We start from the raw sequence: 27,753 nt of genomic DNA on the forward strand, positions 1-27,753 counted from the left end.
AGTTTCAAATCCTCACACATGGCTGGCTGATAGACACAACAAAGTAGTTAATCTCTGGAATGAACATAGAACATAGAACATAGAACACACAGCACAGAACAGGCCCTTCGGCCCACAATGTTGTGCCGATCCTTTGTCCTCTGTCAAGGACAATTTAATCTATACCCCATCATTCTCCTTTATCCATATACCTATCCAAAAGCCTTTTGCAAGTCCCTAAAGTTTCTGACTCAACAACTTCCCCGGGCAAGGCATTCCATGCCTCGACCACTCTCTGGGTAAAGAACCTTCCCCTGACATCCCCCTTATATCTCCCACCCTTCACCTTAAATTTATGACCCCTTGTAACGCTTTGCTCCACCCGGGGAAAAAGTTTCTGACTGTCTACCCTATCTATTCCCCTGATCATCTTATAAACCTCTATCATGTCACCCCTCATCCTTCTCCTTTCTAATGAGAAGAGGCCTAGAATGTTCAGCCTTTCCTCGTAAGACTTATTCTCCATTCCAGGCAACATCCTGGTAAATCTCCTCTGCACCCTCTCCAAGGCTTCCACATCCTTCCTAAAATGAGGCGACCAGAACTGCACACAGTACTCCAAATGAGGCCTTACCAAGGTCCTGTACAGCTGCATCATCACCTCACGGCTCTTAAATTCAATCCCTCTGCTAATGAACGCTAACACCCCATATGCCTGATCACAGCTTTTATCAAACTTTCACTAGTGAAAGCACAGCATCTTCAGAATTAGAAATGTGATGTACGTTCTAAGTGACATTTAATAAAGGGGTATAAAACTTTTGCTGAATACTTTCAGTAGCACTAAATCGGCAGTGAGTTGCAAAAGTTAGTTTAGACCCATCTGGTTCTTTGTGGTGTACACCTGGTCCTGTGCTTGGGCTGAGCAGTCATCCTTGTTATCCAGATCATTTCATCATGGTTTGAAATTGCTATCTGGGGTATATTTCCTCTGTGTGCTACTGAATTTAAGTGCATTTGTTACAAATGTGTTCACCACTTGATTGCAATGGTAATGGCCCTGAGATTGGCCTCAGCCGTTGAGTTAGGAAAGACAATATGGGCCAGGATTCTTGATTGCTATCCAGGAACCTCTATTGGAAGTATCCACTTGAGAGCACAGTTGAGCAGTGGCGTTCACGCTTACTGTCGAAGCAAGGTATCAGCAGGTGCCTGTGCTGTCAGAGGTCAAGTGGATCCCCGAGGGGGACCTTTAAACTGTTGCTTCTGGAACTTTTAACCTTGAGTGTCTTCATTAGCAACGAGGGACTGAAGACCACAAAAAAATTGCTAACCTGTCCATTTGAGTTCTGCATTCTATATTTTATGATCACTTGGCAGATTTGTGTGTCATTAACTCACATTAATGAGAATGAGTCTCCTGCAATCACTGAGGCTGTGATCTTGAATACTTGCAATCCATGCATGACACAAAACTATCTTGAGGGGTAATGCTTTGGTTAAGGTGCAAAGTTTTATGTAGCTATGCTGTGCAAATTGTAAGGGTTTATTTTCTGGAACTGAAATATTTACAAATTGTCATGGAAGTGTAGTTTTCCTCTATTTAAAACAGTGTGCCTTTAAGGGGGGCACAGTGTGCCAGCTGCACCTGTTTCCTAGGCCACAGCAGGAGAGAGAGAGAGGTCACCTGGTGTACTGTAACTTTTAACTGTGTAAACACTGGCTAAAACCAGTTTGAACTGGGAACAAACGAAGCGTGCTGTACACTGAAAAGAAGCTGTCTATTTCTCAATAGAGAAAATCTACATTGAGCTCAGACTGTTTGCTTAAGGAGGAATAAACCCCTGAAAAAGAACAGTTTGCATTGTTGGAGGTAGTAAATTTCATTTTACTTCAAAACTCAAAGAAATTTGTTACAGAAGTAACTCTATTACCTATTTGTGTTTGCTGGAATTCTCAGTAAAGTTTTTACCAAAAGACTGTCAATTTTAAAATCCAAGTAGACCTGTTGCTGTGGTTCTCATTGAAAGAACTGTGTGATGCCTGCTGCAGCTGAAATACTTTGAATGCCTATCTGTTAAAAACTTTCATTGAATTTGCCTGGAGACTTCGAGTGGCATCTGGTTACTCTACTCTGGGATACTTCATCAACTGGGAAAGTAACTTACCAGGACTTACAGCCCGGCTACTTATTTTATTCCGAAGAAACACTTTTCTTTAAACCAGTTAACCATTGTTAATTTTTGCATGTATGTGCGCATGGGGAGGCTTAGGTTCAGTAAGAAGTTATAAGGTCTTTAGACATAGGTTTATCTTAATAGTGTTTAAGATTTTAGTTTTTTTTAATGAATAGTTAATTTGTTGTCTAAAGATACCTGGCTTGGTGTATTTTATGCTGGGGTTAATAAAGTGTTTAATTTGGCTGTTTTCCAGTTAGGTAGGAAAACTTTAATTTCTGTGACCTGTGGAGTGATGGGACTGAATTGACAGTGCATTGCTTCTGCCTCGGTCATCAATTTACTCCTAAAGGTTATTAGTGTTATGTCGATATAGTAACTTGCATTTATATTGCATCTTCCACGGCCTCCAACTGTCCCAAAATGCTTTACAGCCAATGAAGTACTTTTTGAAGTATAATCACTGCCGTAAAACTATAAGCAGTTTTCTTCACCAGAAAAAGTCTCAAAATTGATTTATTTTGTAATTGCTGATATTGAGTTTCTGATGTAAGATGCGTAATAAAAGTCCAACATTGGCCAGAGAGGCAGGAAAGATCAGCCAAGGTTTCCATTTCTAATTGTTGACGTGTGTATGGCTCAGCGGGTGAGAACAGCAATGGGCTTGGCTCTGATGCTCTCTGTGATTAGACAGCCTGTTTCCCTCATCATTTAGGCTCATGTGGGGAATAGGTACTTGGATCCCAGAGGGTTGTCAGCACCTGTGAATTTGTACCCTAGCAATAGTCCTTATACGAAACAAAAAGAAGCCAATGCTGAACATCGGAAACAAAATCAGGAAATGCGCCAAGCATATAAGCAGATCAGGCCTGTCAGCAACATTTTGGGCGCAACTGTTCAACTGAAAGCTGAAAGATAAGCAAGTATTTTAGTTCAAATAAAGCGAAGGGGGAAGAGTAATAGATACTGCAGTCACACCAAGGAAGTTAATGGGATGAATGACTTGCAATCTTAATGGAAAGGTAGGAAATTACCAGATGATGTGAAAAATCATCTCATTCAGGCAATACAAGGACATTAAACGATGAGGAAAATGTAGAATTAGACTGGGTAAGGAGAGAGCCTCAGAAGAAAAAATAGGCGGTGGGGGGGTGGGGCTGGGTGGTGGTGGTGTGGGAGAAAAAAAGACTGCAGGTGCAGGTCTGAAATGAACATTCTGGAAATGTACAGTGTGTATGTTAATCTCAATGAGGAAAAATGGACCAACATAAAGATTTGTGCAGGGTCTACACTGGGAATATGAATCTCCCCCACACTGATAGACCTGCTCAACATTACCATCATACCAGCTGTAAACTGCATGTAAACTGAAGTCTGCAATATTTCAGCATCTTCACAAGGGAAAGAGAAGAATGAGGTGGATTTTTTTTTTTCAAAACTTTGAATTAACTAAAAATGGAGAAATAATTATTTTGGAGCCAAGCCTCTGAACCATCTCTCACTTCCATGGTTGTGCTATGCTATGTTGTGTTTTCTTGCATTGAAATTTTACAGCACAGGTCTATGCTGGTGTTTTCTTCCACATAAGAACTAGGAACACGCGTAGGCAATTCAGCCCTCGAGCTTGTCCCGCCATTCAATACAATCATGGCTGATCTCATCTCTGCCTCAACTCCACTTTTCTGCCCGTTCTCCATAACCCTTCAACCCATTACCAATTAAAAATCTGTCTATCTCCTCAAATTTACTCAATGTCATGGCATTCACCACACTCTGGGGTAGTGAATTCCACAGATTCACGACGACCCTTTGAGAGAAGTAATTTCTCCTCAGCTCTGTTTTAAATCTGCTACCCCTTATCCTAAAACTGAGTCACCTTATCTGAGTTCATCTCACCCTATCAACATATCTTCTAGTCCTGTTTCCTTCATGCACTTATTTAACTTCCGCTTAAATGCATCCTCTTGATTTTAGAGTGAGGAAGCAGTTTAATGTACTGCTGAATTAGCCATCCATGAAATCAGCATTTTGAAAGCGCTCAAATACTATGGACTGAATTTTACATCATAGCTGTAAACTAAACTAAGGCTAAAAAGTGGATTAAACTTTTTTTAAAAAAAATGTTTCTAGCCCCTCTCCCACTTCCCCAATAAGCAAACACTTCATTCCATGCCCTCTTTTTTTTTTTTTCCCCCACCACCAAATACTTACCTTGTGTACCCCCCCCCAGCAAAGTTCACAAACTTTTATCTTTAACCCTTCCCACCAACCCCTCCACCAACCATATTAGTTTGACCCCGCTCCTGCACTCAAATACTTATTTGCACCCACCCCCCCGCCCCCCCACCCCCCAACAAATTCAGTGTCCCACATCAGATCTCCGAACAGAGATCCGAAGGAGTGTGTGTGCCGGCCACTGGCTACAATATCAGAGCAGGATGGATGGCAGGATAAGTATTTAATTTATTTTAATAAATTTAAATATTTAGATTGGCCTCCGGCGTCAAGATCCATGGCAGGCCTCTCCCGGAGTCATTTTCCACCCCCCACCCCCCCACTTACCACAGCCCCCAACCTTGGGGAAGCTGTAAAATCCAGCCCTATGTCTTCACAACATCTGCAATAGGGGCCACAATAGGATATGGTACTGTTATTACTAGGCTAGTAATCCAGAGAACATGAGGTCAAATTACACCCTGGCAGTCTTTTAAAAAAAAATTAATTCCGTTTTTAAAAAAAAAATAAAGCTGGTATCAGTAAAAGTGACCATAAAGCTGTTGGATTGTCGTAAAAACCCAACTAGTTCACAAATGTCCCTTTAGGATTGAAACCTGCTGTCCTTACACAGTCTGGCTGATACATGACTCCAGTTCTACATCGATGTGGTTGACTTTTAACTGCTCTCTGAAGTGGTATAGCAAGCCACTCAATAGTACAAACTCCTATTTAGAGCAACAAGGGATGGGCAAGAAATGCCAGCCTCGCCAGTGATGCCCACATCCCAAGAATGAGTAGCAAAATAAAATTGTGTGCAGTTATCCTTTAACAAACTTGATTAATCCTAATTATGCAAAATCTTTGTCGGTTACTTTAGTGGTCACTCTTTAGTGAGCTATGCAATGAAATTTGTTGAATTTATTTGAAAGCTAGTTGTTTGTATCTGGTAGAAAAAGCTGCTTGTGTTTGCACAGCACTGACTAATCACAAAGACCAATTGCATTTGCCCTATGGCAGATCTTGTATATGGTAATTTCTAGTTATTAAATGTTCTGACTTCACATGTATCGCACATTGGACAAGTCCCAGAGGTTTTTTTTATTGTGGATTTGACACCAAGACTAATTGACAAAACATTGGCTACATCCTGCAGCCTGCTTTTAATTAAGTAATTTTTGCACTGAAAATATTTGATTCAAATTATTGGATTATTCAATGTAAATAAAACATCAAAATGGAAGTTGAGTGCTTTTTAAAATTGAATTAATTATTTAAATTAATGACTGAGTACATGCTGTTCCTCCCTCCTACATTTTCACTGGGTTGTCGTCAAGCATCACCTCATCACCTTGCACTTCACTTCATTATTTCTCAAGCATTCCAGATCTTTAACTTCCTCAGGCTTTTAAAAGCTAAGCTTGTTGTCCTCTAATCCTGATTTATCCAGACCTCCCTCATTCTTTTTGCAAATGTGATGGTATCCTCTACTCCAGGCCCTGGTTCTTCACCTAGTTTTCCATATTTTTTTTTAAATTGAAGCATGAGTATAATAACCTACATTTTTTTTGTGTGAGCTGGATTCAAGCTAGTTGAGGAAACTGACTTCCATCAATGTCACGCAAATGGATTGGAGCTCAACCTTGCCTGGAGATAAATACAGGAATTCTAAATTGGAATGACCCTTCTTTATTTGACCTTGACCTCTGTTTAAGGTTACATCATGGGTGTGTAGACATGATTTGTTTGACAAGCTCATAATTACCAGCTGTCACTCTTGCTGAACAGCAGCATTCTTAAAGCATTTTCAATTTCCACCCCCTGCCACCGCCCCTATAAGATTTGCTTCCACAATGAATATTTGGCTTGCCATCTTTCTGTACATATGCAAAACTGATAGCTCTACATTCAGTATTTGGATGGAAGCCCATGAAGATCTCGCTGCTCTGACTTGCTCAAAAACAAGTCTTAATAGAAATGTTGCCTCCATCATGTTGCACTGCACCAACTGCGGTTGAGGGCAGATCAAGATGCTCCCCTTCTCCATTCTCAAGTGGCGTAATGTCATTTTTTGCTAGGACGCTCACTTCCATCATCCTGATTTCATTTCTTTCTATTTGTACCAACCTCTTGAAAGACTCTTCAAACTCACCTGACATAACAAATCCTCCCATCACCGTTCTGTCTGTGGCTTATAGTTTATGGTTGTCACGTAAAATTCACTTTTGTTTGCTTCTACTCATACCCAAACCATTCGGAACTAAAGAGAAGTGAAATTCTCTCCTGTGGATGTCTGGGAAAAAGGCAAAAAATAACTTGCATTTATATAGCGTCTTTCATGGTCGCCGGTGGTCTTGAAGCGCTTTACAGCCAATGAAGTACTTTTGAAGTGTAGTCACAGTTGGAATGTTGGAAATGCAGCAGCCAATTTGTGCACAGCAAGCTCCCACAAAAAGCAATGTGATAATGATCCGATAATTTGTTTTTATGATGTTGATTGAGAGTTAAATATTGGCCACAACACCGGGGATAACTTCCATGCTCTTCTTCAAAATAGTACCATGGGATCTTTTACAAGTATCCAAGAAGGCAGATGGGGCCTCAGTTTAATTTCTCATCTGAAAGACAGCACCTCTGACTGTGCATTGCTCCCTCAGTACTGCCCTGGAGTGGGACTTGAACCCAGAACCTTGTGATTCATAGTCATGAGTAATTCCAGATTATGCGCCCTTTTAGAGTTTAAAAACCACACGTGGAGGTAGGTTGCTGTTCTGTCTTGGCTGGGGTATGAATTATTCTTTGGCTGAGGATAGGAGCCTGGTTTTTGAAGTTTCTCATTCTAAATTTAGTATCATAAGGCACAGAAGTGGCTTTTCAGCCCATCATGCCTTTGCCAACACTTTGAGCTGTCCAGTTAATCCTGCTCTCCTGCTTTTCTCCTCATAGCTCTGCAAATCTTTTTTGAAGTATTTACCCAATTCCCTTTCAAAAGTTACTATTGAATCTGCTTTCTTCACCCTTTCAGTATTTACTCTGTTTTTAAAAAAAAAACTCAACTTCCTTCTGGTTGTTATGCCAGTTTATCTTAAATCTGTGCCTTCATTAGTGGGAATACGAAGGGGAGACGGAGGGCATGGCTAAATCTGCCACTATCAGTAGCTGCCATTCCATGACTGTACAATCTATAATTTGCCAATGTTTTTCTCGATGTGAAACAGCATTTTCCGTCACTAAAGTGATTTTTCACACTTATCCTTGGAATCATACTTATGATTCACACAGCCAAGAGATCTATCAATAACATTTAGTCAAATGGCTTTAAAAGACGATTTTATTTTTAGTTTGCTAACCATTTTGGGTGGCGCAGTGGTTAGCACCGCAGTCTCACAGCTCCAGCGACCCGGGTTCGATTCTGGGTACTGCCTGTGCGGAGTTTGTAAGTTCTCCCTGTGACAGCGTGGGTTTTCGCCGGGTGCTCCGGTTTCTTCCCACAGCCGAAGACTTGCAGGTTGATAGGTAAATTGGCCATTATAAATTGCCCCTAGTATAGGTACGTGGTAGGGGAATTGAGGGAAGGTGGGGATGTGGTCGGAATATGGGATTAATGTAGGATTAGTATAAATGGGTGGTTGATGGTCGGCACAGACTCGGTGGGCCGAAGGGCCTGTTTCAGTGCTGTATCTCTAAATAAATAAAAAAAAAAATTTTCCTCCCTCTGCCTCTGCAAGAAAGAACTTGCATTTATTTAATGTCTTATTGAACAGCAACTTTCAATAATCCAGCACCTTTAACATAGTAAAATATCCCAAGGTGCTTCATGGGAGTGTTATCAAACAAAATTTGACACCAAGGCACAAAACGCGATAGTAGAGCAGGTGACCAAAAGCTTGCTCAGATTGTTGGTTTTAAGGAGCGTTTTAAAGGCGGAGAGAGAGGCAGAGAAGTTTGGGGAGGGAATTCCAGAGCTTGGGGTCCAGGCAGCTGAAGGCATGACTGACTATTCAAGACATCATAGCAGTTTCAGAAACAATTGATTTAAGTTTGAAGAACAGTTACTGTTATATAGGCAAACGCGGCAGCCAATTGAAAACAACAAGGTCCCCCAAACAGCAAATGAAAAGTAAAAGAAAGCCATGCATTTATATAGCACCTTTCACAACCACAGGACGTCCCAAAGCACTTTACAGCCAATGAAGTACTTTTGAAGCGTAGTCACTGTTGTAATGTAGGAAATGCGGCTAATTTGCACAAGGCATGCTCTTGGAAGCAGCAATGTGATGATGACCAGATCATCTTTTTGTGATGCTGATTAAAGGATAACTTGGTTAGGACACAAGGGCTCTCTTCCCCCACTCTACTTTGAAATAATGCCATGAGATCTTTTTACATCCACCTGAGAGGGTAGACAGGGCCTCATCTGAAAGTCAGCACTTCTACCAGTGCAGCACTCCCTCAGTACTGCACTGGAATGTCAGCCATGATTTTTGAGCTTCAGTCCTGGAATAGGACTTGAACCCTCTGATTTAGAGGAAGGAGTGCTACCAACTGAGCCACGGCTGACACGTGCAGCTGAATAACCAGTTAATCTGTTCTTTGTGGTCTTGGTTGAGGGAAGATTGTTGTCAGGACACAGAAAATTCTTGGCTCTTCAAATAGTTTCATAGAATCTTTAGAGACCACCATGAATCGGCAGATGTAGTCTTGGTTTAATGCCTTTTCTAAAAGAAAGAGCTTGCATTTATAAATGCATTTCACGACCTTAGAACATTGTAAACCACATCACAGGTACCTTTTTGAAGTATAGTCACTCTTGTATTGTAGGAAATGTGGCAGCCAATTTGTGCACCGCAAGGTCCAACGAATAGCGATGACATAATTGATCAGATAATGCTTTTGTTGATGTTGGTTGAAGGATAAATGTTGGCCTGGGCAAGTAAATAATTCTTCCACTCTCCTTTTTGAATAGTGCTGTGGGATATTTTATGCCCACTTGAGAGGGCAGTGCAGACAGGACTGAAAGATGACACCTCTGGAAATGTGGCACTCCATCAGTATTGTACTGAAGTGCCTGTTTTGATTATGAATCTAAGTCTTGGAGTGGACAATGAACTTCAAACATCTGACTTGGCTAAGAGGTCTACCAACTGAGCCAAGTTGACAATAAGTAGCTTCTTGTTGGAATGTGGTTCCAAAGGTGCATGTGACCCTCTGTTGCCTCATCCCAAGTGGCCATTATTTGGCAAAAAAGCATTTAATGCAACAAGGTGTCTCAACTTGCCTTACAATTGGGAGTTCAGAGTCAAACAGGATGGAAATTAGGGGAGATGGTCACTGACTTAATGGGCCAAATGGCGGCCTCCTGTTCTGTAACTGACTCTAAATGACTATGACGTGGGTTTTGAAAGGAATCTTTTGAAGGTTGGAGGTAATACATTTTAGCTAGCTGGCGGGATTTCGGGAGGGAATTCCACAGCACGGGAATGACAACTGAAGGCTCTGCCACAATAAGAGTGCAGAGAGGGAAAATTCACAGTTGGAAGTGGAAGAGTGGAGGCTGGCAGCAGGCATGTAGCGCTGGAGGAAGTTTCAGAGGTAGGATGGGGTGAGGCTCTGGACGGACTTGCAGACAATTTTGAAGGTAATGCATTGAGCAATGGGGAGTTCAGCCAAGATGAGGTGAGAAGTTATTGGGAGTTAATGCAGGTGCCAGAGTACAGATTGGGTTGTTGAGGAAGGGATTGCAAAACCAATACTTAGGAAGGCAAAGGGTTTCAGTGGCATGAGTTGAACAGATCTTTTAGATAATGAGAACTATGTTTTTTCCAGTCAATATGTAGGAGATACGGATTCCAATTTGCGACAGTAATGTACCAAAGATGGGCTTAAAAATAGGATGAATTTAATTTATTGTAAGATCCATTTGAGTGCTGAGTATCGCTGGCTAGCATCCCCAAGACAACAAACTGGTTACAAACTGCATCCGTTCCTATAATTAGAAATAACATTCTGTACAGTCACATACAGTTAGGCATACAGAGCACATGCTGAACTTTATCATTTCCAATAATTAAATCCAGTTTATTAATATACTGCATTTAATTTTTTCAATTACTCAGCCTGATACTGCTTTCAGCCATTAAGGTCTCCCTTTTGGGTCATTATCTGTTCACGAGCCATCAGTTTTAGTGTACGCGATGCATTTGCAATAAACCAAAGTATATTGATTCGTGACTGCACAAGGGATTTTGGCTCTATTAAATTGTGTTTAATACCCTGTTTAATACACATTGTGGGAGCATTGGGTTTTCAAATTAACTGATGCCGGTAATGCTGCCACCAAGGATTGATGTGGGGAAATATAAACCTGATGGCATAGTTTGAAAGTGCACCTCTCTATGCACAGACCAGCTAGGTCCCAGGTTTACACTGCACTCTGCTGAGCTAGGGGTTTCTAGGCAATGCAAAGCTCTGGGGGCTCTCAGGCAGTCGGGGCACTGCAATTCATTTTAGCCTCCCTGCATTGCAGAGGGGAAACATCAACCACTGTATTAGGAACCCACCTCTGGTTACTGTCCAATTAGAGATGACAAGTCGGGATCAGGATTGAGTGGACAGGATTTAAAGGGCCACTGGCAATCTTCATAGTGGTTGCACAGAGATTTGTGCTGTGGTGACTTGGAGTAGCTACTTCTGGAGAAAATGGAAGGGAGATGCGGAAGGTCTGTAGCCCCATTTAGTGAGAGTTTCCTGCAGGGACTGCCAGCAACTTCCTTACAAAGACCACTATCATTAACATCAGCCTCAGTGACCTCCTGTCATTGCAAGCCTCTGCTTATTGCTGACCTCAGGCTTTCTACCTTTCCCGTTTATAGTACTGAGTGCAGGCCTCAATGACTTCCTGCTGTGCAGTTGCCTCCTCTAAGCTGTCGCATTCCAGATGCTGCGTGTGACCCCATCCGCTGTTAGCAATAGCCATTGCAGGTGCAAAATTTCTCTTAATTGCTTCCTTAAATACTTCAATTGTCATCCTGTTGTTGCCAGGCAAGTTGTCAACCAGACTCCCAACTCAACCCTGGAAAAGACAGAAGGAGGCGGGAAGATGTTGGGACACCTGCCCGGCGGCTTTTTTCCCCCAATTTTCATGGGCCTCTGCCTCCACCAGCATGGGAAAACGCCCCTGCTATTTTTACCAGGCGAGAAGCACCCACTGGAAGACAGTGGGATCCTGCTTTAAAGCTGCAGCTCAGGCCCCTACTGCAGTTTTAACTCCAGGCCTGTGTGAGGTGGTGGGAGGGAGAGGGCCCTCATGGATTTCTGGTTAGGCCAACCCGGCAGCAAGTGGGTCATGGGCCAGAAGACAAAAGAAAAGAAAGACTTACATTAGTATGGTGCCTTTCACAGTTGCTGAGCAACTCCATGCTTTACAGCTAATGAAGTACTTTTTGAAGTGTAGTAATTGTTGTAATGTAGGAAACACAGCATCCAGTATGTGCATAGCAAGCTCCCACAAACAACAATGTGATAATGACCAGATAATCTGTTTTTGTTATGTTGATTGAGTGATAAATATTGGCCAGGACACCGGGGATAATTTCTCTGCTGCTCTTCAAAATAATGCCATGGAATTTTATATATCCACCTAAGCAAGCAGATGGGGCCTCCATTTAATGTCTTATCTGAAAGTTGGCACCTCTGACAGTGCAGCACTTCCTCAGTACTACACTGGAGTGTCCACCTTGATTTTTGTGCTCAAGCCCTGCAGTAGGACTTGAACCTGGAACCTTGTAACTACCTACCAACTACCAACTACCTACCAACTGAGCCACGGCAGACATCGAAGAGGCACAGGAAAGTAAGTTTTTTGTTTTAATTTTGTTTCCTTATGGTCCAGGAGAAGCAAGAATGCTCCTTTGATCTCCATAAGGAAACCTTAGGCCTGCCCTGTTGCCTTGGATTCTCAGCCCCATCCCATACCCAACATGGTAGCAACCCTTCTCTGAACCACACACCTGACTGCCAGGGGACTGTTTCGTTTATCTCATAGGTGGTGGCCTCCTGTCCTGCAGGCAGGAGACTAATGACATGGCCAAACAGGTGCAGGAGAATTAAAATCTCCTGGGCCTTGTGTCGCAGGAACCGGACAATTTGCCATCTGCTTTGGGTCCTCAACTGTACAACGGTTAAATTTTGGTGTATGTTATTAACTCGCACATTAATATAGTTGTGGTACAACTTGTATTCCAACAGTGGGAATGATTCTGTGACAGGCAGTGGCCGCCTGACTAACTAAACAAGCTCGTGGTAGATGGATAGATTAGATGCTGTTCGTTGATTTCAAAATCTAGCCAGGCATGTGGACAAAATTGTGAAAATGTCTCTTTAAAGAATACTTTGCACACAAAGTATCTAACAAGCTAATGAGCTCTTAACAAATGGATTAGTTTTCTGCCAAATCTGGTTTAAAACACTGAGATGAAATCTTAATTGGGGTTTACACAATCCTGTTCTATTACAGGTGGGCCCCAAGGGATTAGACTACAAAGATTTGATAAATTTAAGAAAACAAGAGGAGCAAACTATTGAAAGGATCCCATTTTACTGTCACAGGAAATCACCTCTGTGCTCTTTACAGGTTCATGTCGCCTTTATTCCTTTCTGCTGTCCGTTAAACTAAAGGCCTGTGCGAAGTTTGCAAGTTCTCCCTGTGACTGCGTGGGTTTCCGCTGGGTGCTCCGGTTTCCTCCCACAGCCAAAGACTTGCAGGTTGATAGGTAAATTGACCATTGTAAATTGCCCTTAGTGTAGGTAGGTGGTAGGAGAATGGTGGGGATGTGGTAGGGGACATGGGATTAATGTAGGATTAGTATAAATGGATGGTTGTTAGTCGGCACAGCTTCGGTGGGCCGAAGGGCCTGTTTCAGTGCTGTATCTCTCTGACTCCATGACTCTATGACCCGAAGTATGTGTGCAACAAGGAAAACTTTGATTTACAAAGTGAATGAAGACTTTTATATTCTCCCTCTTTTCCATTCCCCCAACTTGTCTTCCCCCATCTCTCTTGAAGGTGTTGCCTCATGCTGGATTGTGGTTTTGTGGTCATATGCTGTCCTTCACGATAACTGCATATTTATCAGGAGAGCATATGCAGGCTGGTTTTCTTTTTTTTTCCCCCCCATGCCCTTAATCTGGGGGTGCTGAGCACTCCAACTGCTCCTGTAACTGAGTCAGCTAAGTCAACACAGACCATCAATCAAACACAGGATCCTCCTTGTTTGTTTGGCTCACTTCCACACAGGACAATGTACTTACTAACTGCTTCTAAAGAACTTTTCCGCTTTTTAAAATCCTCCTTTCACCCAAATTGTCAAGCCAAGTTGTTGTTAGTCATCTTGTATTGAATATTTCTAGAGAACTGAAAATAAATAATTGGATTGTTTTAGAATGATCCAACTTCCCTTCCTGGCACCCATGTTAACTGACATTATAAATAGTTCCCTCTCCTCAAGTGCTGCCAAAACAGTATCAACCATTGCTCCACAGGAAACCCACCCTCCACCCAGCTGCCCTTGCAAACTAACTCTAACCTCAAACCTCCCTTTCCTCTACAAAGTCCTTGAACATCTTGTTGCGTCCCAAATCTGTGCTCATCCTTCTCTCAACTCTATGCTCGTTTCTGTCCACTCCAGTTTCTACCCCTGCCGTAGTACTGAAACTGCCCGAATGAAATTCATGAATGACCTCTTCAGTGGCTGTGACCATGGTGCAATTTTCTTCCTCATTGTCCTTGACGACTTCTGCAGCCTTTTTAGTCGATCGCACATTTATCATCCAAAGTCTCTCCTTCGTTATCCGGCTCAGTGGGATTGCCCTCGCTTGGTTCCACTCCAGCAATGACTTCCTTTGCTGCCCTGCCCTGTTACCTTTTGGAGTCCCCCTAGGATCTGTCCTTACCCCCTCCTCTTCCTCATGTACATGTTTCTCCGTGGCAACGTCCTCTGAAGGCATAAGGCTGAATTTTATTAGCGCGCCGCACATCGCAGCGGTGTACCCATGCACGTCGGCCACCGCTGAGCCCCTGCGATTTTACGCGCTTCTAAATGGAGGCGGCGGAACAGCCACCCCCTGATGTAGAGGGGGTGGTTGCTCCAACCCCGGCCATGGCGTCCGGTGCCACCACGCAAGCGCCATTTTTAAAGGGCTCCAAGCCCTTAGGAAAGATTAGAGTTTTAAACGAAACATTATTGTACATTTTCTTAAATAAAAGGTGCAGGCCCTTTCCCAAACCCCCCCAATGTGTTTTTTTTTATTGGCCTATATGTCAAATTCATTTTAGTCCCAACCCGAACTCCCACCGCCCTCCCCACAACCTCTTCACATTTGCCCTTCAACCCCTTCCCACCATCCCCACAGCCAATAAGCATTTTTCCCGCTCCTCCTCCCCACCCCCCACCCTACTCATGCCCTGATAATTTCAGTCCTCCCTCCACCCCCTCAACCAGTGTCTCGCCTCAGAACTCCGAATGGTGTTCCGAAGGCGCGCGGGTTGTGATTGGCGGCCGTAAAATCGGCGTGGGACAGCCGCCAGGATCGGTTAGGTTTATTTGCATCTTGTTTTAATTGATTTTAATATTTTAAATGAAGGCCCCGACACCAAGCGGCCGGGGGTGGGGGGGGGGGGAAGGGTGGTGGGGGCCACACCGAGGCCTCGCTGCCACCGGTAAAATGCAGCAGGGCCTTCTCGGCGTCGTGGGTTGTGCGGGCCTCTCCCACAAGTATTTTACGGGCATCCCCGCCACGACCCCTGACGCTGAGGGACAAGCAAAATTCAGCCCCCATAGGGTCAAGCATCCTCGTGTACGCTGATGACCCCCAGCTTTATCACTTCACCACTTCTCTCAACCCTTCCACAGCACATCATTACATTGTGACTTTCATATCTTTATCTCACGATAAAACCCAGTATTCATCAGATTTTTTTAGGCTCTTATTCACTTGAATTGCTGCTTTTAATGTCTTAACTTGAATCCCTAAATCCCTTTTAAACTTCCACATGACCAAATCTTACCCCATTCAAAGTCTAATTCCTTTGATTTTCTTTATCAAAATGCACCCCATCATATTGATATTGAGTTCATTATGTCAGTTTGTTGTTCATTCCACTATTTTATCTAGTCAATACCCCTTGCAGCTTCCTCTTTGTTCTCAATTAATTACTATGCCTCCTACTTTAGTATCTTTAGTAAAATTGAACACCTCTCCCTCTCGGCCTGTGGGTTGTTGCTGCCTTGTAACATCATGTGGCTCTATGCATGTACCCCACCAGATGCATTTGATCATCAGGTCTACCATCCTGGATCTGGTCTGCATTTGTGATTTGCAAGCAACTGAACATTTGTTAACATGCAGTTTTTCCATAAAGTGCATAGTTACATTGGCTTCTGGTCTGGCAATGACTAGATGTTAAAATTCTCATCCTTGATTTCAAATCTCTCCTCTCCCTATCACTGTCAACTCCTCCAGCCTTAAAACCCTATGAGTTCTCTGCACTCCTCCCAGTTTTGGTCTCTTGCACATCCCCGATTTTTTTCATTGTTCACCATTGGTGGCTGTGCCCCAAGCTCTGAAATTCCCTCCTTTAAATCTCTGTTAAACTACTTCCCTCTCATCTTCCTTTAAAATGCTCCTTAAAACCTAACTCTTTGATTTTGATGACTTGTTCCAATATCTCCTCATCTGGCATGAGGGTCAAGTTTTGTTTGATAACGCTCCTGTGAATCCCTTGGGCATGTTTTACCACATTTAAAGAAGCTATATAAATGCCAGTTACTGTAATTGAATGTTTCATTGTGAAAGATGCTGTAAAATAGCAGTTAGGTTCTGCTTCTGTTACAGTAGAAATGGGTAGCTTGCATCAACAGGAGTTGATTCTAATTTAATTGGAAGGAACAGAATGGGAGCCCAGCAATGATAACAAAAGCTTCTGCAAAGAGGAGAAACTGACCCCAGAGCTTTGACCTGCGAAGGATTGAAATTATAATTTCTAGTTCCTTCAGTGCTGTCGAGAGGAGCCAAGAAAATTGAAAGAGGACAAGTTTTATCTATGTATCTGTACTGATTACTGCAGTAATAGGTCAAGAAAACCGTGCAGCTTTTGGTTTTCAGGGTTCATACCCCACAGTTCTATTACTCTATTCTCGAGGGATTAGACTAACAAAGGTTTAGTAAATTCAAATAGAAACAAATGCAAGCAGTTGGAAGGATCCAATTTTACAGTCACCAGATCCTGTGTTTGGTGTTTGCAGGTTGAGGTCTCCTTTGCACTCTTCATTGTTGGCTCTTTAACCCGTTGTGGTCCAGGAGCATGACTAGGGAAAAAAGGAACAAAAAATGTTTGTAGTTTCTGAAATGAATTTTAAATGTGTTTTTCTTTTTGGGTTGAAGGCACTGGCTTGTGTTGTCTGCTCTCCTACATTACATGAGTGATTACACTTCAAAAGGTATCTAATTAGCTGTAAATCGCTTTGGGACATATTGATGTCCTAAAAGGCACTGTATAAATCCAAATCCTTTCTTTTCAGCATCTCAGCCAAGTGGCCAATCTTCATAAGTGAACATTGATAGGAGTGCTATAATATGGGTTTGGAGGAGTGGGGAGAGCATTCACAACAAAGCCCAATTATTGATGCCCACACAAGCACCTTCTAGCAAGAATCACTGGATAGCTATTAGGAGTGTTGATCCAGACTGTTATTTTTCTCCTCCAGCCCAAAGACATTCAGCCTTTTGCAGCATCATTATCAGCACCCTGCCTGAGATTCCTTAACTCGGCATAGCTGGCTTTCCATAGCCCCATCCTATCCCAGATCCGTTGGGACTGTTTCCACATTGAAGAATGTATTTACCAAATGAGCTGTCCAGGACACATTGAGCCTGCTGCTTTATAGTACTTAGAAGTGTCAGCCGTGGCTCAGTGGTAGCAGTCTGAGTCAGGAGGTTGTGGATTTGCGATCCAGTTCAGAGACTTGAGGACAAAATTCCATGCCAACACTTCAGTGCAATACTGAGGGAGTACTGCGCTGTTGAAGGTGACTTTTGAATAGAACATTAAACTGAGGCCCCATCTGTCCTTTTAAGTGAATGTAAAAGATCCCATGGCACTATTTGAAGATGATCAAGAGAGCTGCCCTCCAATATTTATGACTCAACCAACATCACAAAAATAGATGATCTGGTCATTATCTTATGGCTGTTTTGGGGAGCTTTCTGTGCTCAAATTAAATGTTGTATTGCCTACATTACAACAGTGACTACAATTTGAAAATACTTCAGTGGCTGTAAAGTGCTGTAGGATGTGCTGACGTGAAAGTTGCTATATAAATGCTAGTCCTTCTTTCTTTTACTTGTGGAACTTTGGATGTGGAAGTAATAATGAATTTTCAATTGATCAATTTGTATAAAAAGCTTGCGCTGATTAAAATGTTGGGAAGGTATTATTGTGTACCTTTTGAAAATTTGAATTGAAGTAGAAGATCAGCCATAATCTTATTGAATGCAGAGCAGACCTGAGGGGCTAAATCGCCTTGTCCTGCTCCGATTGCTTATGTTCTTGTGATCTCCTCTGTTCCAGCTCAGTGTAAAACCTTCTTGAGGTTTCTCAGATTTTTGTCACAAACCTTGAACCTTATGGTCCAGTGATCCAAACTTTATATAACGAATTAAAGGCGGGCTAACCGTTTCGAACCCGATGGGGCGGGGTCGGGTCGCACTTCCGAGTCCGGCATTCGGGGTCTGGCCGGGTCGGGGACACACTATCACCACCTCTGGTAAGTGGCTCCACTGTTAATGTACTTTTTGGACTTGAAAAGTGGTTTTATTATTTTAAGCTTGTGCAGATAAGCAACAAAGTGAAAAAGGAAGGTAGGTTAACTGATGGTCGGGCATGGGCGAAAATGAAAGGACTCTGGTCGGCTTGAGCTCGGATGTGGTTCTGTCAGGCACAGGTCGGGTTTCATTTGCAGACCCGAGCCAGCCTTTATAACAAATTGTTCTGAAATTACCTGTAGTTAAGAAAGGTTAATTTACCATGATCTATCTTTCTTTAGATCTAATTTACAAATTTTGTTTTTGACTGACCCTTCACATTGACCTATCACTTGTAACTCTGCTGCAGTAAGTCTCCAAAATAATTGTTCAGTTCCCAGACCAGCACTGGACACACAAAAGCAGGAAGCAGCTTCCATTGTTTTTGAAATGGAGCAGCCAAGTGCAATTTGTAGAAAACCATCAGCTCCTTCATGTGTAACAAGTCTTGAGTGTGACTAAATACTGATTTCACCCTTAGTCCCCTAAATGGTGCAGTCTCTTAATTGCAGCTGATTTTTAATTATTGATTTGTTTATGTACTTGGAAAATTCCATCTGTTTCATGGGGATTTTGTTTCCAGAATAATGTGTGGAAATATTACCGCCTCTAAAGGTCAAATTCATCCAGTCTCTCTCGCGTTCAAAGCAAAGTACAGGTTTACCTCACTGATGGGATTAAATGCTTAAAAAAGAAAAAGGAAAAATCATAGCTTTTGTTCAAAATACTGAATGTATTTGTACAGTACTGAAAGAACAAACTGCATGTCTCCTGACGACTACGCAGCCAAGTGCCGATGTCATCACTGCGGTCTGAGCTGCACGCATGTGCGGAATGCATTCGTCCTCAAGTATATGCAAAGTGCGGCCAAGCTTTGACAGCTTGCCAGTACTAATGCGTGCAAATACACATCCCGTAAAGGGACGTTAGCCTCCAGCGCAAGTTTTGGAAAGCGGCCTCAATTGCTGCTTTTCCCCACTCCCTCCCGCTGTTCTCTCCCACACCTGCCTGCTCGCTGTTCCATTTTTGCTTCTCCATCCCACCGCTTACTTCATGCCTCGCTGCTAGGACCCTGCTCGCTGCCCCTCCCTTCTCCCACGCTGCACCCCCCCCACCCCCGCACAGGTTATGCTGCTTTTCCAGGTGGGGAGCGAGCAACATGGGAGGGAACATTGGGATAGGGCGGCGAGCGAGCAGGAAACGGATTGCGGCAATTGAGGCGACGATCGCAGTGGGGAGCAAAGAACAGAAGATTGAGAGAGTACTGTTGGGGGGGGGGCTAGTGGGTGGAGGCAGAAATCGAGGCCATTGAGGGGTGAGGGGGTTTGGCTTAAATTTTTTTCGTGTGTTAAACTGAGCAGCACCATCATTATTACTGGCAGCTGCCTGAGATGTCGCAGACAGTGACGTTTCAGTTGATGAGGCTGCATTTGTGCATGTTCCATTACTACGCCACCTAGTGGTTGCGTTGTAAGCAGACACCGCTCAGAACAAATTGAAAATGGTGCTTGCCTGTAAAATAGTGGGACTGTAGGATTTTGGTTGCTGCATTAAGTAAACATTGCGAGACTTCTCTGCACAGTATTGAGCTGTTTTTAAGATATTTTTTCCTCATTGCAAAAAAAGAGTTGGGCAAATACAGTATGTTAGCTTAACACTGCTGCTTCTCCCCCACCCCTCATTCCCTTTGTTTCCAGTTTGTCTGACTGCAACATCACAACATTCTTTGCACACTTTATCCCTACTCTGTTTAGTAAAGGTAGAGTTGTGCTGTCAACCTTTGTTCATTGGCTACTGGAACAAGACTGCCAGAACTCATTGTACTGTACTTGTAACACATAAGAGTTCTCTGTCCCAGCTGTATGACTTGGGTTCAAATCCATTTAGTCCATTCAGCCAGCTTCGTTAAAACCTACGTCTCTGGCTGCAATATTGATCTTGTCATTGTATCCTATTTTTCATGCATATTTGAGTCTTCCATTTATGCTGTGCTAACCTTTAATGTAGGTGTTTTGTATTGTACTCTGGATCTAGACCCATTTTTTAACTGCCATTTCTTTTGAGGTAAAAGCTAATGTACTTTTTAAAATGACTCTAAATTAATTTGTACTTGGACATTGGTTACATGATTTTCTATCCTCCTGAAACAAAGGACAGCTTAACGCATTCCCCTTAAAGACTAGGTCAAAAGCAGGTGTTTATTTTATATAGAGAGTGCATATATTTATTGCACAGATGTGGCCATTGCCCCTTTTATACTGAAGGTTTCTTTGTGTATGTGTGTTTGTATATTGGTCTATGTATATTGCGATATATGTGAAGTTCACAACAACAACTTGTATTTTTTTAGCAACTTTTATCATAATAAAATATCCCAAGGCGCTTTTACAGGAGTGTTTATAAAGCACAATTTGACACCGAGTAACAAAAGAAGATGTTAGGGCAGATGACCAAAAACTTAGTCAAAGAGGTAGGTCTTAAAACTGGAGGAGGAGAGGTTTAGGGAGGGAATTCCAAAACTTAAGGCATGTCCACCAATGGGTGTATCAATTAAAATTGGGGATGCTCAAGAGGTCAGAATTAAGAGTGCAGCTATCTTGGAGGGTTGTGGCACTGGAGGAGGTTACAGAGATGGAGAGTTTTGAGGTCACAGAGGGTTTTGGGGAAAAAAAGATGAGAATTTTAAAATAGAGGTGTTGCTTAACCAGGAACCAGTATAAGTCAGCAATGGGTGAACAAGAGTTGGTGCGAGTAAGAATACCAGCAAGAGTTTTTGGATGACCTCAAGTTTACTGAGGGTAGAGTGAGAGGCTGGGCAGGGGTGCATTGGAATAGTCAAGTCTCGATGTAACAATGAAGGTTTCTGTAGCATATGAGCTGGGGCAGTGGTGAAGTTTGGCAATGTTACGGAGGTAAAAAAACAAGTCAGGCATCCAAAATCCAACCCCATCGGGACTGAGACCATGCCGGATTTTGGATTTTCCTAGATTTCGGAAAACCAATCCCCGCTGCTCCCCACTGCTCCCTGGCCCTTGCCGCTCCCCTTCTCCCCATAGCTCTTTAAGGAGGATACTATAAAAAGCTGGTTCAGTTTTTTCAAGTAATTATGATCAATTGATACTAAACTTGTTGAATCTGAATAGTTTCAAAAATGCCTGGCTTTTGGACAATTCCGGTTTTCGGACAGCTGGATTTTTGGACGTCCAATGTTTAGGCGGTCTTAGTGATGGCACTGGTATGTGGTCAAAAGCTCATCTGGGGTCAGTTAAGACACCAAGGTTGTGAACAGTCTGGCTTAGTCTTGAGAGTTGCCAGAGAGCAGGGTGGAGCCGATGGTTAGGGAATGGAGTTTACAGCGGGGACTGTAAACGATGGCTTCTGTGTTTCCAATATTCAATTGGAATCAATTTTTCTGCTCATCCAGTACTGGATGTTGGACAAGCAGTCTGATAATTTAGAGACAGTAGAGGAATCGAGAGAAATGGTGGTGAGGTACAGCCGGGTGTTGTTGACATACATTTGAAAACTGCCACTGTTTTTGGATGATGTCACCGAAAGGCAGCATGCAGATGAGAATTAGGAGGGGGCTAAGGATAGATCCTTGGGTGCTACCAGAGGTAACGGAGTGGGTAGAGAAGCCATTGCAGGTTATTCTCTGGCTACGATTTAGATAGATAAGAGTGGAATTAGGTGACCACAGTCCTACCGAGCTGGATGGCGGTGGAGAGGCTTTGGAGGAAGATGACGTGGTCAATTGTGCTAAAGGCTGCAGACGGGTTGTGTGTGGAACTGAGGAACAGGGTCATCGAGCTGGAGAATTTCAAGCTTGATTCCCAGACTGTGATGTGTTAGTTGATTTCTATTGGGGTGGTGGTGTGAGCTCTATAATTACCATCAACATTCTTGGTTCAGTAGGGGAAATATCAGCCAGAATGCCAGCTGCTGATCAGTATCTACTGACTGGAAAATGTGCATATGTGAAGGCCTGATGAGGACCATTTTAAGGTCTGCTGTCGTACCTCTAATGGTCAAGTGACCTGCTGAAGTTATGCATGAAGAGTGACTAATTGGATGAGGTGGTCAGAAGGTGCTTGATGTTGATGGAAAGTTACCGTGAGTCACTGCCTTCAGGCCAGCAATGGAGAAAATTGGATGGGGCAGGAATTCTGCTTAAAAATGACTTCTCTATGTATAGTATACAGATAGATATAGAACATGATCTGTATTTTGTTTAGTTTATACAGTGTGCCAATTAATGGGCACATTGGACAGGCACCAGTTCATTTCTCAAGCATCGAATGAAGACATTGGGTCTGTATTAGCAGTCTGGACTATGTTGCTGCTTTATTGGCTCAACTGTTGAGCAGCATTGCAACTGATCCATTATTGAATTGGCGAGCAGGAGAGCAGCAATACTTTGAACAGAAGCCACACGGATTGATTTCCATGTAGTCACTCAGAGACAGTAACCCTTTTATGTTGAGTGCTGATTAGATTTTTCATAACTTGGTCAATTGTAATCAAAACAATTGCCGAGGAGAATTTGCAGAGTTATCTGCTGCTGCTAGAACATGGACCAATTCTGAAGAGTTCAATGGGCAAGTCTTTAAACCTTTTATCACCTAATGAAAACATATCTATATTAAGATGGATAGGTTAAAGGCGACAGAAAATATTGAAACAGTGTGCCGGTGGCATTTGATTTTCCTCAGCAAGTTTTCTTTTCCTCCCTGTCGCACTCTAATAGCAGGTATTGTATCCCAGCAGAGAAGATGGGCAAACCAACTGCTGAGAGACAGACTTTATGTCTCAGGAAATTGAGGGATATAGGTAGCAGGTGGGAAAGCAAAGTTGAGGCAAAAGATCAGCCAATATTGTATTGAATGGCAGAGCAGGCTGGAGAGTCTGTATGGTCTGTTGCTCCTATTTCTTAAGTTCTCCAAAGTTTGTCAACTGTTGATTAATAGTCAACTGTTTGCTGCTTATAATTGAGAAACTCCACAAAAGGGCCAAGAAAGCTATCTGGGCTGAAAAACTTAGAACAGAAGATGATAAAATGGAGAAATAGTGCTTGGGGATTGCCACATTTTTAAAAGCCTGGAAGGAAGAGAAGCTAACACAACTGTTTTGAGGGCTTGAATAAGAATGAATTGGAGTTGGAGGAAATGTGAGTAGTTCTTGCTTTTGACATAATGTGGAGGGTAGAGCATACTGTACAATTATTGGGCTGGATTTTGTGATCAGTGGTGAACTAACTTTGTTCGCTGTTCATTGCACTTACACTTGCTCAGACCCTCTGAGCTTTTGCAACAGAACTTGTGATTGGAAATGCAGCAAACTCTATCGGGAATCTGGTGATGTGTGAAAAGGGCAAACTAATCTTTGACCAGATTGCAGAATCCTTACTGTGACACGGGAGAGTGCGACTGACTGAATTGTTCCACAAAGAGCTGGCATGGACTTGATGGGCCGAATGGCCTCCTCCTATGCCATGAATGACTGAGATTGAGAGAGAGAAATAAAAGACTGAAAATTTAATTTTTGTTTTTAAATTTTAAAATCTCCAACTAAAATAGTTGAAATCTGAAGGATCACACTTGTAAAAGTTAATTTTCAGTACCAGGGAGGTTGTCTGGCAGTAATTAAGACTAAACACACCATTAAAAATTAATTAACACTTGAATGGGCAAACCCTAACTTTTTCCCAGTTTTAGTGGTATCTAGTGACTGAGTACTGCAATCTAATGCTGGTTTATGTATTTCAGTCTTGAGTCTGTCAGCGAGGTACTAGCTCTGGAGAAGCAGGACAACTCTGATAGGGACTTCCTGATTTCTCTGCTTAACTGTGCATGTGTGGTTGCTGGAAGTTGCTGCTCAATTTACTCTTTAATAATAGTGAGTGCTGCTAGCCTTGTCATTTAATTTTACTGCAAAATCCAGGACAATACATCGAGAGTAAGACCAGCATAGAAAAGTTCAGAGGAGCAATGACAATAGTAGTATCAACGCAATGGGAAGAGGGACAAACTAGAGAGTAATGCAGAGAGGCTCAAGAGAAAAAAAAAACTTGCAACAGTATAGTGTCTTAAATGCCCCAAGTTATTTCACAGGTGATGTATTGTGAGGGAGAGATTTGTTTATTGGACAGCAAGATTTTTCCTGCATCCTGTTTTGAAGTGCAAAAGAGATGTTAGAATTTGCTTGAAAACTCCCAATGACAGAGATTTTCAAGCCTGGGATGGCCTTGGACTTTTGCGTAATTTTGGCCTTGTGTGTGATTTCAGCATTCTGGTTCAACAAATAATGGCTAACTCTACGGTTGAACTTCTGCATGCAAGAGACAATGTACAAAAATGTGTGAAATTCTGCTACTAGTATTCTGTGCAGTGATTTTTGGATTGATTTTGTAGCAACTGCTGTTAAGGCCTTGGCACAGACAGAGTCCTGCCTTGAGCACTAAGCTCACTTGGTGCTGTTCCGGTCATTATTTTTCAGAGCGCTGGCAGCCTGGGCCACATGTCTTTGTGCTTTCATCCATAGTTTGTGTATGGCAAAAGGGAAGCACTGTGAGCAGAAATTGTAATTGCATCCTGTGGGAGGCTTGTACTCCACTCTATGTCCCAGTATTTTTCATGTAATTGACCGATCATTGAATCTGTTATTGGAAGGTGACTACTATACTGTGGTCAAATTATGTACATCCAATCGTGTCCTGTTTTACAGGAAACTGATATTGCTGAGACAACAGAACACATGCTATCATGTATTTTTGGTCTTTGACTTAAGTGGGCAGCTGGCATGTGGTACTGCCAGAAAAATAAAATGTGAAGTTCATTTCATGTGACTTAAAACTGGGCAAGACTTTGCACAATTAACCACCAGCTTGGGTCATTTTAATGGGTCTGAATATTTAATTATTCCTCACTATAATCAACAGAACATTCAATTAGTGAAGAAATTGGTCAATAGAGCCTTACGTAGTGCAAAGATTTCACAAGGATAAGCACAGAGGGATGCTATCCAGCCCACGTAGCTTATCTGTCCATAAAGACACATAATTCCACGCCCCCCCCACCCCACCCCGCCCCCAATCACAGTATCTACCTGCCACTGGAATGACTCCAGAATGTTTTGGTTCCACTTTCCTACCATTCTGGTTGTTAATGATCCTTTGTGTGGAAAAGTGTTTCCTGACAATAGTCTTGAAGGTGCCTTTTATCAATTTGTATCTGTGCACCTTTTATTCAGCTTTAAGTAATGCTCAGGGTTAAACCTTTGCTACTTCAAAAAAGATATCTCTCAGCCACACTCTTTCACAGCTTAATTGCCCAAGCTTTTCAGACCTTTTCCCTCCATAATTTAGCATTTGACCCGAGGGATCAGCCCCATTGCCCTTCCAGCGACCAGTCCTGATTTCAGTATTCAATGTGTGGGCTGACTAGAGCAATATACATTTCAGCATTAAGATTTCAGAATTGAACTCCACCAATTTTGTTTGGAATTCTGTTGCTTTGGTAGCTGCTACAGGGACTGAAGATGGAATGTACTATTGCTCACATGTACTTTTTATCCCCTCTCTTAGTTCAACACCATTTATTAAGTAACTATACTTCCATATTTTTCTTCCAATGTGTAAAACTATACATTTCATATTATCCAGGTTATTTGCAGCTCCTGTGATGATGCTTCAGACTCTTTCTTCCTAGTTTATTATTATACACAAATTTGACTAAATTGTGTTTCAGAATCCTAGTAATTTTTTATAGATTACCAAATGTACTAGCTCTGGGGCAACGGCCCCCCCGGCCGCAACTTCAAAGCGCCCGCGGGAGATGGCTCGGAGAGCATCTGCAGCGCACTGTCGGCAATGCTGCATGCCTTTATTTAAACCACTGCAAAAAAAAACCCTTAACAAATGTAATCACCTCTAAGTCTGCCAAATGATGCTTCACCTCCCGAAGGACGTGGATGAGCTTTCCGGACGTCGATGGTGGGCACTGAGGAAATGGCTTATTACCTACACCAGATTCCACCCCCCCTTTACCCCCCTTCCACCCCCCCCCACCCCCGTCCCCTTCCCTGCTCCACCCTCTCAGCTCACCCCCTCACAATCCCGTCCCAGCCCGCCCCCCCCTCGCACCATCTTCCCCCCGCACCCCCTTCCCCTGCACCCCCCCCCCACCCCCTCCCTCTACCCCTCCCCCTTGCATCCCCTCCTCCCACCGGCACCATCCTACACCTGTGTAGGGGCCCCAACAACCCCACTGCCTTGTGGGCGTCTCGGGAGAGACCAAGGCTAAGGGAGTAAACCCTAACAGAAAATCCGGAGCGGAACCCCGTAGGCGGTCATGTGTCACCTTTGGCATGTTTCCGGCAGTTCCTGCAGCCATACTGGTGCCAAACGTCGTGTCCTGCACTCCTTTGGACCCCACCAGAAAGGCCGAGAGGGGGGTTTTGACGACTGGGCAACTCTCAACCTCCATAAATTTGCCCAGGCATGCGCCATGGAGAGGTCACTCCATAGTTGCCTCACAGCGACTGAAACAACACGGAAGGCAGCAGTTACGGGTTATAAGTCCAGATAAATTGGCGTAGAAACTGGGCGCCACGGGTTGCCTTTGTCGGTGGGAGAGGTCATTGCACCTCACTGGACAGCTACCGCCCGCCTCAAACTGGGCAGCCCCCGGTCAATAAGGTTCTGTCCCGCCACAGTCTGCCTGCTTCAATGGGTGCTTGGAGCTCAGGGTCATTGCCCGAAAGGTGGACTGATACACCGCACCAAACAACATGAAAAAAGGAAAGAAGGTACCAGCCCTTCGCTTTGCAAGCTGGAACGTCAGAACTATGTGTCCTGGCCTGTCGAAAGACCTTACACAAATCAACGATTCTCGGAAGACCGCCATCATTAACAACGAGCTCAGTAGACTCAATGTGGACATTGCAGCACTTCAGGAGACTCGCCTCCCCGCGAGTGGCTCTCTAGCAGAGCAAGACTACACCTTCTTCTGGCAGGGCAGGGATCCTGAAGAACCAAGACAGCATGGAGTGGGCTTCGCCATCAGAAACTCCTTGCTCAGCATGATAGAGCCTCCCTCAAATGGCTCGGAACGCATACTGTCCATCCGACTGCTCACCACCTCTGGTCCAGTACACCTACTCAGCATCTATGCTCCAACACTCTGTTCCGCACCTGAAGCTAAAGACCAGTTCTATGAACAACTCCATAACATCATTAGCAGCACCCCCAACACCGAACACCTGTTCCTGCTGGGGGACTTTAATGCCAGGGTTGGGGCCGACCATGACTCATGGCCCTCCTGCCTTGGGCGCTATGGCGTTGGAAGGATGAATGAGAACGGGCAGAGACTGCTTGAGTTGTGTACCTATCATAACCTCTGCATCACCAACTCGTTCTTTCACACTAAACCCTGTCACCAGGTTTCATGGAGGCACCCAAGATCACGTCGTTGGCACCAGCTAGACCTCATTGTCACAAGGCGAGCCGCCTTAAACAGTGTTCAAA

At 43.3% G+C, this 27,753-nt stretch overlaps 1 protein-coding gene across 6 annotated transcripts in view; it reads left to right on the forward strand.

Moving 5' to 3' along the window:
• The window catches only part of ptprub (protein tyrosine phosphatase receptor type Ub), an 833,961-nt gene that overhangs the window by 74,983 nt on the left and 731,225 nt on the right, over nt 1-27,753 (forward strand). The window contains exon 1 of one of the 6 annotated variants that reach the window (XM_068011596.1): nt 18,096-18,193. The exons of the other annotated variants lie outside the window; for them this stretch is intronic. Within the exon in view, the coding sequence (XP_067867697.1) occupies nt 18,115-18,193 (79 nt within the window). The 5' untranslated portion in view covers nt 18,096-18,114. Of the gene's footprint in view, nt 1-18,095; nt 18,194-27,753 lie in introns of those variants that run through there. 6 annotated transcript variants of the gene reach the window in all.

Source organism: Heterodontus francisci, chromosome 31 (genome assembly GCF_036365525.1).
Source record: "Heterodontus francisci isolate sHetFra1 chromosome 31, sHetFra1.hap1, whole genome shotgun sequence".
NCBI classification, from domain to species: Eukaryota; Metazoa; Chordata; class Chondrichthyes; order Heterodontiformes; family Heterodontidae; genus Heterodontus; species Heterodontus francisci.